The 20,041-nt window shown below is 30.2% G+C and overlaps 1 protein-coding gene across 1 annotated transcript in view; it reads left to right on the forward strand.

Annotated features, from left to right (window-relative positions):
* The first annotated feature begins 1,749 nt into the window (after positions 1–1,749).
* The window catches only part of LOC121125540 (hippocalcin-like protein 1), a 45,191-nt gene continuing 26,899 nt past the window's right edge, over positions 1,750–20,041 (forward strand). The window contains exon 1 of the mRNA XM_040720739.2: positions 1,750–1,929. Within this exon, the coding sequence (XP_040576673.1) occupies positions 1,849–1,929 (81 nt within the window). The 5' untranslated portion in view covers positions 1,750–1,848. The remainder of the gene's footprint in view (positions 1,930–20,041) is intronic.

The raw sequence follows: 20,041 nt of genomic DNA on the forward strand, positions 1-20,041 counted from the left end.
CCTGCATTGTTTTGATTAATTACGCGACAGTTAAAAGACAAATTTTGCTTTAATAATGCAGAACATAACTCCCCGAGATTTCCTCAATGTGATTCTACATTTTCCATAAGAACAATCACACGTAACTACTCACTACTTATATCTGTTCATCTCCCACTCCTCCCTTGTCACAGCTGATTGTAGATGATAAAATGAGCTTCATGGCAGCTAAACTGCTCTCTTCCAAAATAGATTTATTTTGTTTGACTTTCTTTTCGAATGTTTCATATAATGACAAAAAAAATATTTAAGAAACTTAGTGATTATATGAATTATTTTTTTGTAAAACGAGAATTAATTATTCTAAAAAGAAAAGAAAAAATAACAATTAAAGAAAAATGAGAGAGAGTGGATAAGTGAGTGCTAATTAATCCCTCCCTTACAAAATTCTGATTGATCTTATAGAGTGAATAGAATCATAATCAATAAATCATAGTCTTAGTTCTCCTCTTTTTTTGACGAACATCGCCAAGAGTCTCTGGAGACCCAGGGGGGATCTATTACTAGCTGTACTTTTCTGATAATAAAATCTTTATTTAAATAGTTTGATCGTATAGGAGATGTCATCACAAGCCACTCTGCCATGGACACAGTGACGTTGAAGGAACCTCCAACTAACTTTACTATATTTTTCACCACAGAGCAGTCGTAAAGTAGGTGTCGTGAGGTCTCCTAGGCCATGCCAGGGAACGAACAATTTATGTTCTCATCCCTCCCCTGGGAGATGTATTTACCATAAGTGATGATGTGGCCATCCTATAGAGGAGCCATCTTTCTTTGAAGTTCATAAAAGGATTCCTAAAAAGTTAGGACAGGGTGCTTAAAACAACATCTACTGGAGACCAGTCAAAGTATAGGAAGCAATTCCTTATCATGTTAGTATGTTGCTTTTATTGGGCCACCATGGATCGTCTTTTGGATTTTGGACAAGGTTATTTACTCTAGAGCAATAAAAAATGTGATAGATGTATCCGTCAAATTATAAAATATTTTTCAAATTGTCAGGATTACCACGTATATTTTCGTGTTGTTTAAAACATTCCCGAAATATACAGGATATTCATTACTACACGAGGTGTGTTCAAAAAGTAAGATGCCTTTTATAATTTTGCAGGTAAGGTACATTTGGTAGACACGTTTTTTTTTTTTATATATTAGTAAACTCGCCACGAACATGTATTTACTGTTTCAGCTATATAATATATTTACTTTGTTTATGAGAGGCATAACTGGTGAAAATATTGTGCACTTTCGATGAGTTTTTGCTATTGAAAACATGGATCAAAGAATTTGAAATGAAATTAAGTACACCAAAACACTTGAAATATTGACAATGGCAAACGATTAAACTGTTCTGACTATTAAAAAAAAGTACAATTGGTACAAATCTTCCAAGATGGACGGGAAGATAGCAATGATGAGCCTCGCTCTGGACGCCCAACCGCGTCAACAACAGATGTAGACCTAGGAGTTAAATAATGATGACAACAGCTGAAAAATAGAAAAATCCATTCCTCAGAGTACCAATTCCAAAAAAGTTTTACGACTAAAAAATAAACAAAATTTACATCACTACTGATGTACTACATTTGGCCTTCTTTTCCTTCATAGACAAATGACGGGTGAGCGTACATTTGAGTAAGAACATTTTGATTTCCTTTTTTTCGAGGGGAAGTTTTTCTTTTCCGTTGAAGCTTTCATTTTAAAGCATACAAAAAGGTAGAAGGGAGGTAAACAGGAAGAAGTCAGTTTTGCAATAATAATAAAAAAAACACATATATATATATTTATATAAATTAAAAAGTTACCATGTCAGTTGACAATAAGTGCAGTAAGAGTGTTTCTAAGAGTCGAAATAAAAGTATAGAGGATCCTAAGCGAAAGAGGAATGTAAGTGATTCATAACAAGGATCTTATTTTATCATTCTTATTTTTTTACAAAAATTGAATATGTTAATTTTCAATGGGAAAATATACTTAAATTGTCAATCAATAATAATTTATTTCAACACTTCAGATATAACATTAAAATCTGAACCCTTTGAATTTTAAACTTCAACAAGATATAATATATTAATCAACAATAGAATTTTAACAAAATTAATACTAATAATAGATGTGCATCTGGGCTGTCTTAATCATTAATTTAGCCACCCATAGCGGCAATGATGATTTCCAGGTGGTGGCGTAAGTCACTCACTACGGATATTGTATTCCGTCATGGTATACTAATGCTGGTTGACAGTGGCTTTGAGGCCTTGATGTTTAAATTCCAGACACTGCAAGACTTCCTCTCTTTTGTTGAAAAAATTTCAAAATTGTTTATCAAAAAATAAAATTATTGACATATTTCTAAAATCAGTCATTCAGTCCACGTTTTGTTTCTAACCCCTGTAGACTTGCTGGAGACGCACATCATTAAGGAGTATGCGAATAGAAATTCGTCGATCACTTTCAAGCGTCATTTTTTCGACTCGTATGTAAGCTAGAATGCTAAGTTGTTTTTTTTTTTGTAATAATTGATTCTGCTTTAACACATCAAAATATGGGTTATTTTCAATCACTCAACCTTCATAATTATTAGATTAGTAAGTGTTCCAATCAATATCCATGTACCCCCTGGTGCATCTTCTTGTCAATGACCTTGTTTATTTTCTTCTGCCTACTTTCCATTGTCACAGGTGATTAAAGCTGATCTAATGAAACGTCATGACAGATAAGCTGAACTCCTTCAAAATATTCTTCAAATTGTCAGAGTTACCATGTTAATTTTCGGCTTCATTGTTTTGAATTCCCAAAAAACACGCGCGATTTTCATGACTAATGATATCTCAACTACACACAAAGAAATGGTATATTAATGTTTGTGTCCTGTCAACACAAAAACAAGATAGAAATTGATTTTGTATGACATTTGTACTCTTGGCCGAATATTCTTATTAACCCAATGCATATATTGCATTTAAAGTAGCTGAAATTGATCATCATAAAATAATGAATAATTAAATGATTTTATTGTTGAAAGTGAGCCAAATTAAATATCTCAAATCGAATAAATTTTTGAACTGTAGCTAAAATTATTTGGTATTTGAACTCATTCCAGTAATTTGTATAATTAGCTTATAACTGATTCAAGTTTACATATAAAATAATGGGTTTTATGTATATTTAAAGTAAAAAATATTCAAAAACTCAAAAAAGTTAGTTTTGAAGCTTTTTTAGACCAGCTTTTTCCACATTGTTTTTTTTTTTTTTTAAATAACAAATCGACTTACTGCATCGAATTCTTAATTTGTTTAAAATCCCAATAAATAAATACGAATGTTTTCTCCACTCATTTAAAAACCCATAAAATACTTAAAAGTTGATAAAAGATGAGGAAAATATATAATAAATATATAATATTAATTATTATTTTATACAATAAAATAAGAAATAGAATGTAGTTTAAAAGTTCATTGAGTCCATATATCTCACTTCTGTTTTGTTCATACCTACAGGAAGAGGAGTCATTTATGATCTACATGTATATATTATCGTGAGATTATTTTCTATGATCGTTCGTTCCTACATTAAAGCCATTTTTTTCTCATATTATAAGAGCAATGAACCAATCTGACGTCTTGAGACTTATGGCAAACCTATTGGTTATGATACTTCGTCAACTGAGAATTAACAGGACCTTCATTTGCACTTTGAATAGTTTTGAGAAAATTGCAATCGAAAATACAAAAGTCATAACATGAATACCCTAAAAACCAATTCCAATCAATTTTGATATATCCCATACTAAACACTGGGTAGGGAAAGGGAAACTATTTGGGGCATCTATTGTGTATTACGAGTTGCTAGAAGCCCACTTTTGCAGATAGACCTTTGTGTTAACTAAATTGATGAAAAATAAGGCTTACAAGGGTCTATCTGACATTTTTTTTTCTTTTAAAAATTAAAAATTTTAACATTAACTATATTTTATGCAACGTATCCTGATGCCAAGCACTTAAAAATAGGTTTAAACAAACTCCATGCTACTATACTTTCTACTACTATTCCAGAAGCTGTTCTCATATATATTTAAGAATACATCTGTATTTTTTTTTAATGTTCCTTTAATTGGTTTTCTGTATTTTTACATCTTAATGACAAAGTTATTTAATTCCTATTTATCTTAATTGAAACTACAATATAATCGGCTACAGCACATTTTTGTAAAACAGTTGTTGCCAAAATGTTACAATATAATATAGGTGTGCAGCAACTAACTTAAAAAAATTGAACAATGTTCCAAGATGGTTGGTTTTAATATTACAAATTCAACATAATGTTTGTCTCAAAAGTCAATCTCCTTAGTTAATGTCTGACAAGGTTTGACATAAACTCTTTATCTCCAGTAGGCATGAATTTCAAACTTGAACGGATGTCTGCTTTCTTTGCTGGACTAAGACCTTGACTTGGTTTTGCTATGGCAGGTTCAGCTACTTTAAAATGTAGACTATTTTGTATTTGGTGACGAGTTAATTTCCTTTCAAGGATTTTTTTGGCGATCCAATCTTCCGAGAATGCTGTCTTGTAGCTTAGCATTTTTGGTGCATCTAGCTTAAACAATAAGTTCTTCACTTCGGTGAATGGCATCCTGTCATACTTTTCATGCTTTGCAACACTAGCAAAATCTTTGAAATCCTGTGGTTTCATTCGGATTATCCTTAATAGTTTGCTTCTGTAGAAAACTCTACAAACTCTTACATTATGTGTGTCCAGAGGAAACCCTTAGCTTATACTGCTATTTCCAGAGGTGGGGCTCTTTGTTGACTCCTGTGAAGTGGTTTTGCCATAGAAGTGCAATTTTTCATTGTCACACATTCCCCAGAATTCGTGAAATATATCCGCTCTCTCTTCTTCAATGATGTTTGCAATAGATCTAAACTTGAATTTATTACAATCCTTCTTAGTTTTTTACTCACCTTGTATTTTCCATTTTTCCTTGGATATTGGTCTATTCAACCCCCAGCTGCCTTTTTACTTATCAAACATTACATTTCTATCTATTGGGAATTCTTTTGCACTTTTGTGTGAGGACAGTTCCAGTGCGCTAGAGTTCTTTTTTGCTCTTGTCCAACAACAATCCGTTGGTTATTTTCAGCAAAAGGATCTTCATCAACATACAAACAGTCTACACTGTTGAGATTTAAATCGGTTTCATCCTCACTATTGATGTCTTCCTGTGCAACATCAACTTTATTTAGTTGGCAGGGATTTAAGGAAACGCTTGGATGCCATTATCGGGGGCAGCAGAGGCTGCATTGATGATTAAGATGGGGGAAGCTAATAAAAAGATTTTCAGCAGAAAATTAACAAAAGAGCCGTACTATAATTAAATTAAATCAAATAAAGCTAATTGTTGCATTCTGCATGAATTAACAGGCATTTTCCTTTTAAAAAATAACTCTTCATCAATAGATTAGAGAATATAAACCGTCATTGATTGTAAACTGATATAAATTATTGCTACAATCAATGTTAAACATGATTGTCTATCTTCGTTATCATACAACAAATACCATTTTGATTATAATCAAATTAACCATAATGGGATAATTAATTGCTGTTATTTATAAAGATTATTTTACCTTTTAATTTAATTGATAATTTCAAGATGTATAATTTCAATTACAATAATGTCCTATTAATACTTATATAAAATGATTTCGTGAAATAAATTGTAAACGAAATGTAGGTATTAATAAAAACATTAATTAATATTACATTACATCAGTGTTTGTTCAGTATACTGATATTATAGTGGTACCGGGCCACAGACGCGTTTAAAACTGTACTATACTAAATTGGTATTGGAACCGGTACATGGGGTTCATTAAGGTATAACGATTATGATCGGCTGATGACGTAATCCCCAAAATTATTAAAAAGATATCCCTCATAACAAAACCCCGACTACAACACGAGGATTGCTTGGGTTTGAGTGTTTATATTGTTTTGTATCTTTAGTCAAAAAAAGTATTAAAATACGGATATTAATTTTTTTACCGGACTGGATACGGAAATAATTGTATCGTGACAACATTTATATAGTATGTATATATAAAATATGTATTAGTCCTGAAAATCATTATGAAAAAAGTAATCGTTTCATTGGCTAACGTTGGACGCCTCGGAGCCGACTAGATCAACCTCACAACCTATCTTACCAAAAAAAAACTCACAATTTTTAGTGAGACAGTTGTTTCAAATTATGGAGTTATTACACTATGCAACAAAATTCCCATCTTGGAACGCCCACAGGCTAAAACCCACATATATTATTCTGATTGACGTCATAGAGCACTAAAACTTTCTAGATTTTTTTTTACAATTAAGATTGCGTCAAAATCTTTGAAAATTAAATATAATTAAGTCAATTGTAAGAATTAAGGAATATTTTAGAGGCAGAAAAAGTTCAGTTAATAAATAAAAATTGTTTGATATAATTACTTAAATCTAATTAATAAATACTAATTAAATATATTTAACAAAGAAAATATTTAAATGGGGATTTCTCTTCCTGCCTCTAAAATATTGATTACTTATCAAAATTAATTAAATAATCGACTTAAATATATTTAATTAGGAAACATTTTTCACGCAATCTTCAAGTACACATTTTTTTAAATATTCTTTTAAAATCTTAAAAGTTAAACTAGAAAAATCAATCAGATCTGATTTTTTTTTTTTCAAGGAACATCTCTTGAAGTTGTATTATAAGGTTTATCTTTTTGTTTTAGCTATACTTCAAGGTTAATAGTAATACAAGGTTAGACCAGATGTAATTTTCAATCTGATGTACTGTACCAACTGCTGGACAAGACAGGCAGATTTTGACAAAATACTCAACCACTCATTGTTTATGACGCCACTACTGCTAGAATTTTCAATTTAATGTATCGTATAGACTGCTGGGCAGGAAAAACAGATCTTGACAAAACACGCAACCCCTCATACACTATGACGTCAATATTGAAAGCATGGTGTAAGTCAAACATCAGTCGTACACGCGTTATAATATAACCTTGTATTTGTATCAACCTTGGCTATACCTAAAATAAAGAAATTGAAAGTTATATGCCCAAAATATAATCCTTTATTTTTGTAAGATTAGACACATTTTCTAGGAACTGTATTCAGGATAACTAAATAAATACATTTACTTTTGAATGCTGTAACGTTATATTTTTATTAATTGTTATTACCTTAAATTTTTATCTCTTTATTTATTTCATTTCAGAATATGAGCTCTGAATCGAAATTATACTAAAATTAAATAATAAAAGGTTTTAATGGCCAAGTCTACTGCAATTTAAAATCATACTGTTTATTTTTATGTTCTATGGCTTACATAAATAACAATAATAATTTTGTTAAAGTCTTTCATATTGTGTAAAAATCAAACATCAAATGGGAGAAAATGTGTCCATAGAATTATACTTGAAATAATTGGCGTTAGGTACTTTCGTCATTAACTATTTTGCATTATAGCCATTTTGTCTCAAGGATATTTCTCCTTAATATATAAATAAATGACATTTTTAGGTCGTTATGGTTTATTTTCGTTTGAAATTGATGTTCCCTTTGAATTTTTAAATCCAAATATGTAATGTTATTTACTTTAACAAACATTGAATGGTTGTTTTAAGGAAGAGACAGTGCTTTACACTTTGTTATGATCTAGAATGTATCAGATAAAGAGGTGATTGGATGTAGTGACGCTAACGATTAAGAGGATTCGGTGAGACACTACAAGTTTATAATCATAATCATACAAGTCATAATTCTAGCTCCCCCATCTTCTGACATATCCTGGATCATCCCTGCTCTTACCTCATTTGTAACAATTATACATAACGTCAAATGATTTTGGATAACGGAAACTGTAGAAATGATGAGCAGTTATTATATAGGTCGATAATTCTATTATAAATTATATTAAATATTTTGTCTCTGATTCGAAATGATTATATAGATAGATTTCCATAGTATGGCTTGAAATTTAGGGGCATGATACCCTCATTATTCCAAAAAATAATAACAATAAAACGTCCAATAACTGCGGTTTATAGTTTTCAATAAAAATTAAAAATAACGACGTATATATCTTATATTTAAACATGTTTAGTGTTTACGGAATTAAACGCAGTAATTGAAGTCTAGCACTTCCTTATTTCAGTATCCAAATAAAAAACTAAGAGGTACAATTTCTCAAAGGAGATCAGCTCGTGTAGCTGAACACTACATATATATGAGAAATATTCTTGAGGCAAGATGTAAGGCGAAATGTCCTATGGTGAAATGGTTTAAGGGCAAAATGTCGTGAGGTAAAATAATAAAAAAGGTGAAAGTTCCGGACACTAAATAATTGATCCAAGAATCAAAAATGATTAAATTTCGATCCATGATCTCAACTAAAATATCGATCTAGAAACAAATCACCTAAGATTAACCGTAGAGCCCAAATTGACAAGAACTGAGTCTCAACACTCCATAGAGTCGTTTTTACCCCCTTTTAAATATAATCAGATTTTATAGATATACATATATGTATACAAATTACAACCATATCCACTGTGTGATCTATGCATTTAATATGTAAATGATGAAGTGTGTCTGATTGCCGAAGTGTTGCCAAGAGTCTATTGTATGAATTACATACGAACATATTTATTTATTAATGACGACTCATGAAAAATGAAGTATATAATATATATTTATATATCTACATGCACGACATCTTTAACTGTATTTTTAAGAGATGTAGATAATTTTAAATTATAAAGATAGCTACTACCATTAGACACACTTTTTCAGAATGTCCTCAGTTACTTATTCAGAGATCCTATATTAGTTGAAGATTATTTTTCGAGTAAGACAACCAACAATTCTCCTAATTGTAAAATTTATTTCACTCTTTCTTAGGAGCCTTTTCAATCGTAACAGATTAGAATAAATGAGAAAAAAAGTACACAATCTACCAATTAAGCAGAGTAGACAAAAAAGTCTTTGGTCTCCTTTCTCTTCTATATAGGCTCAGCTTGGTAACAAGCAGTTAAAATATGTGGCGTTGCAAGAAAAAAAAATCCAAGGAAATGATATTAGATACAACCAGGACAACAGCTACCTTATAGACAGAGTGCGTAGTACACCAAGTTCCAGCAGAGGACGCAAAACCTAAAATTGCTTAAGGCAGTGGCTTTCTAAGTGGGCCGTGAGGGGAGGCTAGAGGGGGAGGCGGGTGCAGGAAGATGGAGAATTGAGGATTGCTTTTAATCTTCCACATACATAGTAAACATGTTTTTTTATAAAGGGGGTATCAGCTAAAAACGTATTATTGTAGGGTGGTCTTGGCATTGTAAAGTTTCCTTTTTTTATTTAGTACCTAAAACAACTTTTCCACATCCATAACAAGCCCTTAGCTATTTATAACTCAGATAACTCAACTGTATCACCATGGCACGTAAAAAATCATGGGAAAACGTTATAATTGTACAAAAAATAAGAAAATCCCCCCCTCCTCTTTTCTAGCCAACTACATCACTTATGTGTTTGGGGTCACTTTTTCAATGATTTTTCCTTTCATATAATGCATCTTGTGGTATCGAAAAGTGTGGTTCAGTAGCTTCTTCTCCTCTCCTAGTGTAATCCACACGTTCTCTCACTCTCTCCTTAAATCTTCTTCCTGTTTGACCAACATATTGGGCTCTAAAGTTGGTCTTGGAGCAGCTAATATAATAGACTACTCCAGTTGTCTATCATTCAACTAAATGGCTAATATATACAACAGCTTTTGATTCTGTTGTACATACTTATTTGCTAATATCAAGGAATGGCAGCAATTGTAATTGGTCCTTTATACACTTTTAGAGCCCCACATTGGACCGGATATGTCTATTATTTGAAGGTTCCGAAACTTTGGCCCTACAGATCATACATTAGAGTATATGTTTGTTTGGTTTTTTTAGTTTAAATTTGAAAGATATCGGGGACAATCATTTTAATATAATTATGGTGATAATTTTTTTCGACCTGACATCGAAGAATAAAGTATGAAAATTGATGTCTGTATGGTTATTTTTTGTTCATATTTGTTCTGTTAGTATTAGGTTGGGAAAAAGTAATTTCGTATTTTTCGCTTTATTTCAATGCTTTATAAGCCCCGTTCTGTTGTTCGATAACTTAATGTTCAAAAGAAACCAACTTTATAATTACCTTCTCGTAGAAGCCCTTGTCATATTTGTAAAAAACTTGGACTCTATTGCAGCATATTTGTACACCCAAGTCCATTGTTAATAGACAGGAAGAGGTGGTGGTCACTTGGTCCCAGGTCCGTACTAAAAGGTGTATTCATAAGTACTTTCCATCCGAACTTACGGAGCTTCATCAAAGATGTGTGCCCCCTGGTGTTGTCTTGATGAAACACGATTCCTCTCTCATTCGGGTTTCTTTTTGTATCCAGGCCTCTGCAAAGGGTTCAAAACGCTTCTATGATCCATGTTCATCTTCTGGGATAAATCTATCAAAACTTGATGAAAATTTACTAAGCTAATGGTATTCAAATCAATTATAAGCATTGGCTTAAATAACAAAAAAAATTGCTGAATAAGTAGTTTGAAAAAAAAAAAAAAAACATAATGTATATCTACTTAACCCCCTTATGAATTTTTTTAGTGGTGCCCTCTACGTTTTTAAAATGAACCAATTAATAATAAATCTCACTGTTAAAATAAATGAATCTGTTACACAATTGGTAAAGGGATTAAATACTTATTATCTCTACTGTACATATATTTCCTAATTCTATTTGCAACGATATTTTGATTAATGTGTAGTGCCATATTATGCAATATTTGGTTGATTGGGTTTTCATAGTGGGTATATAAGATGTGATGTGAATAGACAAAGGATGAACTTCACATCTTTGTGTTCAACATTTGTATGTAAGTAGGTTCATAAAATTAATTTTTTTAAGGTTTGGGGACACCAATTTTTAATAGATCATTTGAAAGACCTGTTCTTTTGGTCAATGCAATAAAATAATAATGTGCTTCACGCATGAAAAAAGATGGTTGGATGCGTCAACATAAAAATGATCTACAATAAAAATAAAGAAAAAGATGATATCCTGATTTGCTATGTGTAGTAAGGGGCGTTTGCAGGAGGTGGGCTGGAGGGGGCTGTAACCCCCAACAAATTAAGCAATTTTATTTTTATTTTGAAATTTTTTCCCCAAAAAATTTGATATTTGAATTTATTTTTTCAAAAATTATGAAATTATAAAATTAATTTTTGAAATTTTTTCAGAAAATTTTAATTTTTGAGAGCAACTAGGAATTTGGTTTTCTTTAAAAAATAAAAATAGTAGATGAACTGCTACGGATTTTTAATAAGTTTTTTAAATAGCTGGGGATTTTTTGAATTTTTTTCGAAAAACTTTAATTGTTATTGAACAGGTTTTAATTTTTGTGAATAGCTATGGATTTTTTATACAACTGGGAATTTTTTCATTTTTTCCAAAAATTTGATTGACTTAAAGTGCAATTGGCAGCACCTCCAATGGGTTTCGAACAATAGCTTGTTAATCGAAATTGAAGATAACCCCTTGAAGAATGCAAATGTAATCACACTCAATCTTGATCAAAATAATAATTGCTTGTTCTTATGTTGACAGACAGCATATAGGGATCGACTTCACTATTGATTTACCTTCAAGTGCATGTTTTTTAGTTATTATAGGATTATAAAAAGAAGTCTAGAGATAATTTTCTAATGGGATTTGCAACGAAAAGAGGGGAATTTCTTCACATAAGTAGTAATATATCCACTAGGGGGAGACCGTGGCAACAATCCAGAGGTGGGTTTACTTAGACACCCCAAAGATGAACACAACATAGTTACTAGTGTTGAGACTTGGTCCAACACAGTTTGGTTTTTTTTGGTTCGGTCTTAAGTGATTTTTATAGACCGATTTGGAATAATTTTTCGGTCAAGACCGTATTTCCATATTTTGGGGATTTTTTGTCACAATTTATGGACCGATTTTTTTTAGTCAACCCCTTTGGACCAAATAAGAAAACCAATCCATACTAACCCTCATAAGAGAATGAAGTCGACTCCTTTCATGGCTGGGAACTGGGAAAAGGTATATCCATATACAACAATGAATATATATTCAATGATTCAGATAAAAGACTCTGGATATGAAATAAAGATATCTTAATTATGAACTACTACAATATGAAATTATAACCTTTTAATTTGACCATTGCTGAGGCCTAAGATCTTTCTTAATTAATTAAGACAAGAAGAAGTGAACTTGTATGTTTTTCAAGAGTTATAACCAAAAGAAAACAGACGGAATCGAAAGTAGATACCTTTAACTTGAATATCTATCTTAAGAGATGCTCGAATTCAGAATTCTGTAATCCACGAGACTACAAAATTTAATTTCATTCGATCTATCTCTATTTAAACTTAGTATAACGTCATTTTACTTGAAAATGTCATGTAATAAACAATTTATCTGTAAAATCGGTCTCTACCGATATTTTGAGATCGAGCTAGACCAATTTTTTTCTTTTTGACAGATCCAAACCAATTTTTCTAATAATCAAGCTTTTTGTAGCAACTAATTAGTTTGGTCCAACAAAAAATAGAACGGTCTCAGACTGTTCCAGAATTTCCAGACCTTACACGAACACTTTTATTTAAATCAAATTAGAAATTATATGACTTAGTAGTTTTTTCATAAATGGCTCTTGAGTTCGACTTGTCAAATGTTGCATTTGTCCCCATGGCCATAGACAGTTGCAACTAGTCTTTCGACAGTCCTTATTTATTCGGTCTAGACAGGTCAGTTTTAGGACCGGTCTTATCAGTCCTTCGGACTCTCAGTACTAGAACTGATTTAAAAAAATAAAAAAAAGTTGATTGAAGTCATCAAGGACCAAACTTAAAAACGTTTAGAATTGATATTTAGGATTGAACCGTACCGGTCCGAGATTGAAGTGGACGGGACTGTTCAGTCTTAGTAATAGAAATATCGATAACAAAGTAAGAAAATTATATTAATTAATAGTTTTTATGAATGAGAGATTAAATTAAATAAGATTTTTGATGAATGAAAAATTAGATTAAAAAAAGAGAGTTTTGATGAATGAAAAGTTAAATATTTTAAGTGTTGAATAATTAGTCTTCAGTGTATTATAGCAGATATTATAGAAATAGTATAGTTTATGCAATTATTGTTTACTGATCAGTAGACTTTGGATTTTCCAGCGTTTTTTTGTTCAACATGAACAAAAAACATGATATATTTGTAAAAATGAAGACTCCAAATATCAAAATTGAGTAATTTGTTTGTAAATAAAAATAGAACTTTATAATGATAATTTCAATTAATTAGCTTTGTTTTATATTTTTCATGATATATTGATTAATTTTGATAAATTAAGATTTTAGAAAGTCCGTTAGTTTTTGCCTGCAATCAGTATTGGTAGTTTTAAATATACTAAAACACCGTTCAATGGCTAAATTAGTATTCAAAGCAAATTTGAGGTTGTTCAGATCTTCAGGAGTCTTGTTAGACGGAGCCATGTCATCATGACCAGCAATGATTAATTATACCTCTAAGCTTTTGGATTAATGGAAGATCAGGATTTTTGCAATTTAGTTTTTTTCCTTTGTTGCAAGATGAAAGGGGGATTATTCAAAGTCTATTTTGGGCCTAATTTATCCTTTCTCCTGTTTTCATAGTCTGGTTCCCCACATATTGAGGTGTTCATAAACCAATAATAGGATATACCAGATAGGATACAATGTAAGGGGTTAGGATCCCATACTTTTCGCCGAAAGAAATAATGAAGAGATAGAAAGAACAGTGTTTATTGAACAAATTGAGGTACAGCGTGAAAAATAGATGGAAAAGGAATTAAAGACTTATATAAAATCATGACGTAAATCATATCCCTGATTCTATCATATAGCCCATTGAAGGAAGGTTTTTGAAGTTGTATTTTACCTCAAAAAATGTCATCAAAGAATCCGTATAAGATGTTGTCTAATCTAACTAAATAGTATTGAATTTTCTATTTATTACATACCAATTTAGAAAATTGAGCAATTTTGACAAAAAAACAACGTCAAAAGGAGCCATATTTTGAGCAATTGCTCACAAGTCTTAATTATTAATAATATATAGCAAAGAAATTCACTCTCAAAGCCCTTTCTAGAGCTCTCCACAGACTAAGTAAGATGATTACTGTAATTTAAGTTTGAATGTATAAAATAGTATGGAAGAATGAGCAAGACGAGAATAATTGGAACGGATCTTTTTATAGAAAGCATTACAATATATCAAATTCATCCTAAGTTAGAGAGTATCTAATCTTGATAAAGTTATGTCGAACTTAAAATAATATTCTATCACCAAGGTGGCATGGCAATCTGTAGTTTGCTGCTTAAATAAATAATATTTGCTAATTAATATTTTCACAGCGCCCTCTATGTGAGTAAGATACACTTATTAAATAAGACTATCAATAAATGGAGTTGCATTATTTTTCTGCATGACAAGGCAACTCTTTGTCGCTTTGTTTACAAATTAATGTAAGTAAGCAAAGATCATCATACCCCATTAATAGCAAAAGCATCAATCATTCAAATGAAATTGATTTTCAGCAAATTCTAGTAGCCAAAAGACTTCAAAATTCAATTACCTACTGGTAAAAATAATGAAAATTTGAGAAAAGAGAGGAAAATTAAGTGTCTAAAAGATAATTATATCCAACCAAATATTATAATACTTGCCATAATCCTAAATGGCTTAACATTACATCTACTCCTAGAAATAAAACAGGGCTCTGTGATGAGATTTTGTGGATTATCTAACTTACTAAACGGGATTTATATCAGGGGCATCGTCAGAATTTTATTTTTTTTGGGATGGGGATTTTATCGGATTTTTTTTGATAAAAAATACAATAATTACATTTTTTTTGGAAAAACATTTGAAAAATTATATTTTTCTGAAAAAAAATTGAAAAATTAAATTGTTGGAAATAAATTTCTAAAATTCACATTCCTTCTAAAAAAATTTAATTTTCTAAAAAAAATTTCCAAAATTAAATTTTAAATATAAAATTTTTTGGAAAAAAATTTCAAAATTTAACTTTTTGCGAGAAAAATTTTCAAAACATTATAGCTGTTCAAAAAAATAAAATTTTGGTGAAAATTTTCAAAAATCTATAGCTATTCAGAAAATATTTCCTAGTTAGAATCTAAAATTCTTTAATTTGGGAGGGGCCCTCCCCCCGGATACGCATGGATATAATTTGATTAGTATATGTAGTATAAAGTATAGTCAAGTCATACGATTTCTGCTCACTCCTTTGTCCGAGTAACGCCGGATAATCCTTTTCTATTTATTCATAAATTGTAAAAAGAAAATACTCAAATTGAACAAAATTTGTTATTTACTAATGACAGTCCTCTATTTAACAATTTTTTCCCCGGGGTCTGGCTTAAATACAATTTCCAGGTAAATGATAACCCTTAGTCATGTTTTTATTGAGTAGCACTTAATTCCCATAGGATTATTAACACGGTCCTTATAAATATTTCCCTAAAAATAAAAATAAATTGCCTTTTATAATTTTCATTTCCTCTTCCTTACAACAACATGAAATCGGTATATTATTTTCATAATAACGTGCCAATTACTCGTTTGGAAAAACTTTCCTTCCATGCAACTCATTCCTCAATATTGTGTTATTGAACGATACAAAAAAAGTAAGAACTATTTTTCCCAATATATTCTTCAATGAATGTCTAATATATTGCAAATAGTTCAACTTGTGTGCAATGTTGCACATATTTTTGCATGTTCTATTGAAGAGTAGGGGAGACTGCTAGGCGTTTTGGACCAACAACAACAGCTCTGGAGACAATAGAAATGCTGGTAACCATACGGTTGGACAGACAAGGTCTCCCGAAGGTTGACTTCGATACAAAAATACTATTTAATAAACCTTTTACATGACCCCAACCAATAAGCTTATTTTTGGCTTTTGTAACCTAAAGTACTATTAGATACAAAAAAAAAAAAAAACGCAAATAACCTTAAAATTGCATACCCACATATATACACGAAAAAAGAATTCCATATGAGAATTCCATCATTTATTTTTGTCAAAAAACTGTCAAATCAAAATTTGCAAAAACAATTCTAATCACGTTTTTCATTACTTTTTGGAAAAAAGTGTTTAATATTATTTTTTGGTACACAAACACCAATATTTTTTTTGTACTTGTAAAAACAAAACAGTCAGAGAATAATGTTTTCGAAAAAAAAAACCGCAATAACTGACTAATTTTTGCATATGTTACAAAAATTATTAATTAAAATGTTCCAGAAATTGGAAAGTATACAAACTATAATAATAAATTGTCAAATTATACGTACAAACTGCATCATCATTTTTTGGCTAAAAAATTGAAAATTGACGTATGATGAAATAAAATAGAGAAAAAAGAAAAATTATTCGGAAAATGACAGATACTTGAGTTAAACATCATTTTTTATGTGTCAAATTGATATACAAACAAATCCAATAATTCAAAAAAAGTTCTTTTTTTTTTGCACCTGAAAGAAACAAATCCCAATTTTCATCGATTCCTTTTTTTGCGGATATCTTTTGACATTGACTAAATTTGGAAGACGTTTATAGTTGTTTTTGAGACGGAAATCACTTTTTTAATTTATAACTCAACCCCCTATCTCGTCTCCTTGAACTAAAACAACTGTTTTTGTTTTTCGGGTACAGGATAATCCCCTCCCCCTCATATGCCCCCTATCTGCACCCCCGTCATAGCCTGACCCGGTTCTAAAAAGAGGCACCAATGCAAAATTACAGCTTCTTTGGTTCAATGGTATGGGCATGCATAATTATACACACAAAAACTTTATATTATATATTTTTTAATACCTATACAAATCAATTAATTTTAAATGAGTCTTACCTAAAGTGTTGTCCCTTGATCAGTAAATGAGCACCCTGGATTTTTTTCTCCTACTCTGTGTGTAAAATAAAACTGGAATTTATTTGCTGAATTCAAGGAACATAATAAAAATATATTTAAGGATATCCTTCTATAATTAATGTGGCTTCATTAGTTGTATAGGCCTAAATACAAACATGCATAATTATACAAACCACCATATTTTAACAACCCAGTCACAAAATATATATATATATTCATACATAGGTATATTATGTCGTATACAAGATATATGCAAAAAAAACAACGAAATGAAGAATCTAACTTGAGTATAACTTTGGGAATATTATACATATGGAAAAAGTTTTTTTATGACAAACTTTGTGGGATTTTTTTTCTATAATACAGCATTTTGAAAAGATTTAATGGAATAATTAAATATTACAACATTTTTTTACCTAATATCAACTGGTATAGCAATAACAACTGACAATTCTTGTGAAAGAAATTTTGTCATCAGATTAAGAACATCTGAGATGGAGGCCAACATAAATAGTTGAGGGACGTCTGCAGGAGGTAGGTTTGAGGGGCGGTAGCCCCCTAAATTGAGGAATTTTGGCTTTTTACTAGAAAATTAAATAATTGAATTTTTTTTTGAAAAATTTTAGAAACACTATTCATAAAAACTCAAAAAATAATTTTTTTGGAAAAAATTTCAAAAATTCACAACTGTTCACCAAAAAATAATTTTTTGTAGAAAAAATTTCAAAATTCACAGCTGTTAAAAAAATTGTTTGAAAAAAAAATTGAAAAAGTCTTACCTATTCTTATAAAATTCAATTTCAAGTATCCATTTTATAGAAAAAAATTTAAAAAATTCACAGTTGTTAACAAAAAAAATTTTATTTTTGAAAATTCACAGCTGCTAAAAAAATTTTTGGAAAAAAAAATCCAAAAATCTTAGCTATTCTAAAAACAATCCAAAAATTTAATTTCAAGTATCTGATTTTTTAGAAAATCATTTCAAAAATTCAGACTTGTTCAAAAAAATTAAATTTTTTGGAAAGAAATTTTAATAGCTAAGTTTTAGGTATAAAGTTTTTAGTTAAATAATTTCAAAAAACAACAATTATTCACCAAAAAAATGTAGTATTTGAAATTGAATTCTTTTAAATTTTTTTCCAATTTTTAAATTTACAGATTTTATTTTTTTTTAAATGGCAAAAACCAATCCTCTACTAAAATATAATCCGGCAGACGTCCTCGTATTTTGTCAGTGCAATTGTTGTTACATCTAAAAAAATACACCCCTTTGTTCAGACTTTTGGCTATCCTTAAGATTAAAAAATAAAACTATCGATACTTTTAAATGTACTAATATTCTCCATAGGGGCCTACTCCGACGACACTAGAACCCAAAAAGGTCATTTTTATTTTTCACGTTTATAATGGTATTTAATATTAATGAAAGGTTGCATTGAATATAACTGTATGAAGAATTAATTAGCCTTGTAGGTCTTGGAGTCCTCCAGAAATTGCAAACTTTAGTGGTTAATACGTCTTCCTCGTTTTTTGAAAAGCATTATATATTTATGCTTTAATTATTAAAAAATTGTAAAAAAATGTTTAATTTACGATTACGATTCTTAATAATTATTATTCATTACTGATATTTAACTACTTATTATTTTTCTTTAACATGAAAAAACAAAACAATAATTAAACATTTCCGTCAAGATAGAAAAAACGATCACATGAATTTTTTACTTTAATCATACTATTTTTATAATTTTGGATAAAAAATGCTTGAAAACTGAGAAGAAACAAATTGAGCACAAACTAAACGTATACAAAAAATTTCTAAATACATGTAGCTGGTGCGAATATTGTTAGTTTAAGACAAGGATGTCCGACTTTTCAATATAATGGGCTGCATTGCTACATGAAATATTTCAATGGGCCACAGAGCCTATTAATTAAACTTCTTGAAAAATGCATTCATAAAACCAAACTATTCAATATATATTATTATTTTTTTTTTTCAAATTCAGGCCATATTTAATATTTTGGAGCCAAACTCTTTAAAAAAGGCCAATTTGCCAATCTTTTTTTGGCGCGTCCACAGGATTTTTTTTTTTTTTTTGATTTTTTCAAAAAATTAAACAGAAATGAATCTTTAAGATTTTTTTTTTTGCCCAGGGCAATCATTTTTCAAAAAATTACTACTTGAAGGGAGAATGAGTTGAGAATTAGCATTAAGCGGGCGGCAATGCTGCCCACGAGTCATGTATTGGAAATCTTTGTTTAAGGCGAATAAGTTTTGTAAAGGGATGTAGGAAAGCTCGCTTTTGCAAAATTAGTTTCTGGATGTTTGCCGTGGGATTACTAGCCTTGGAGAAATTCGCCGTGGATAATGCTGGTCGGGCAGAAAAATCTCCTTCCTTTATTGAATGTAAATATTATTTACATTAAATAAAGGAAGACGATTTATTTTATCAATTGTAATTCTTAGAAATTTATAGTAAAATGTTATTTGTAACTATCATTTAAAATATTAAAGAATCGGCAAAGGGATTTTTTTTTAATCGACCCATCACTAGTTTTAATACGGTAATGAACAAATCCATTTCTTTTTTGCAGTTTGAGAAAGGTTTTTCGTCATGGGCATAATAATAAATTATTCTAAATTATGGGTTTGGTTGTATGTATGTACATACGTCATTATAATAAGAAATCGTGAACATCTAATCATAATTTATTCGTAAACAAAACAGAGAAAAGCTCTTTACAATTTTTGTTCCTATATTCCTTCCTATTATGTGTATCAATATACACATAATCCCACAAATCAAACCCATGTGATGTTACATACTTTGGGATTAAACAATAATATGATACATGTGGCCCGTCTACCCAAAAACAAGCTAGAATGATTTTTCTCAAAATTAAGCCTGAAAAACAA

The sequence above is a fragment of the Lepeophtheirus salmonis genome, chromosome 10 (assembly GCF_016086655.4).
Source record: "Lepeophtheirus salmonis chromosome 10, UVic_Lsal_1.4, whole genome shotgun sequence".
Taxonomy (NCBI): Eukaryota; Metazoa; Arthropoda; class Copepoda; order Siphonostomatoida; family Caligidae; genus Lepeophtheirus; species Lepeophtheirus salmonis.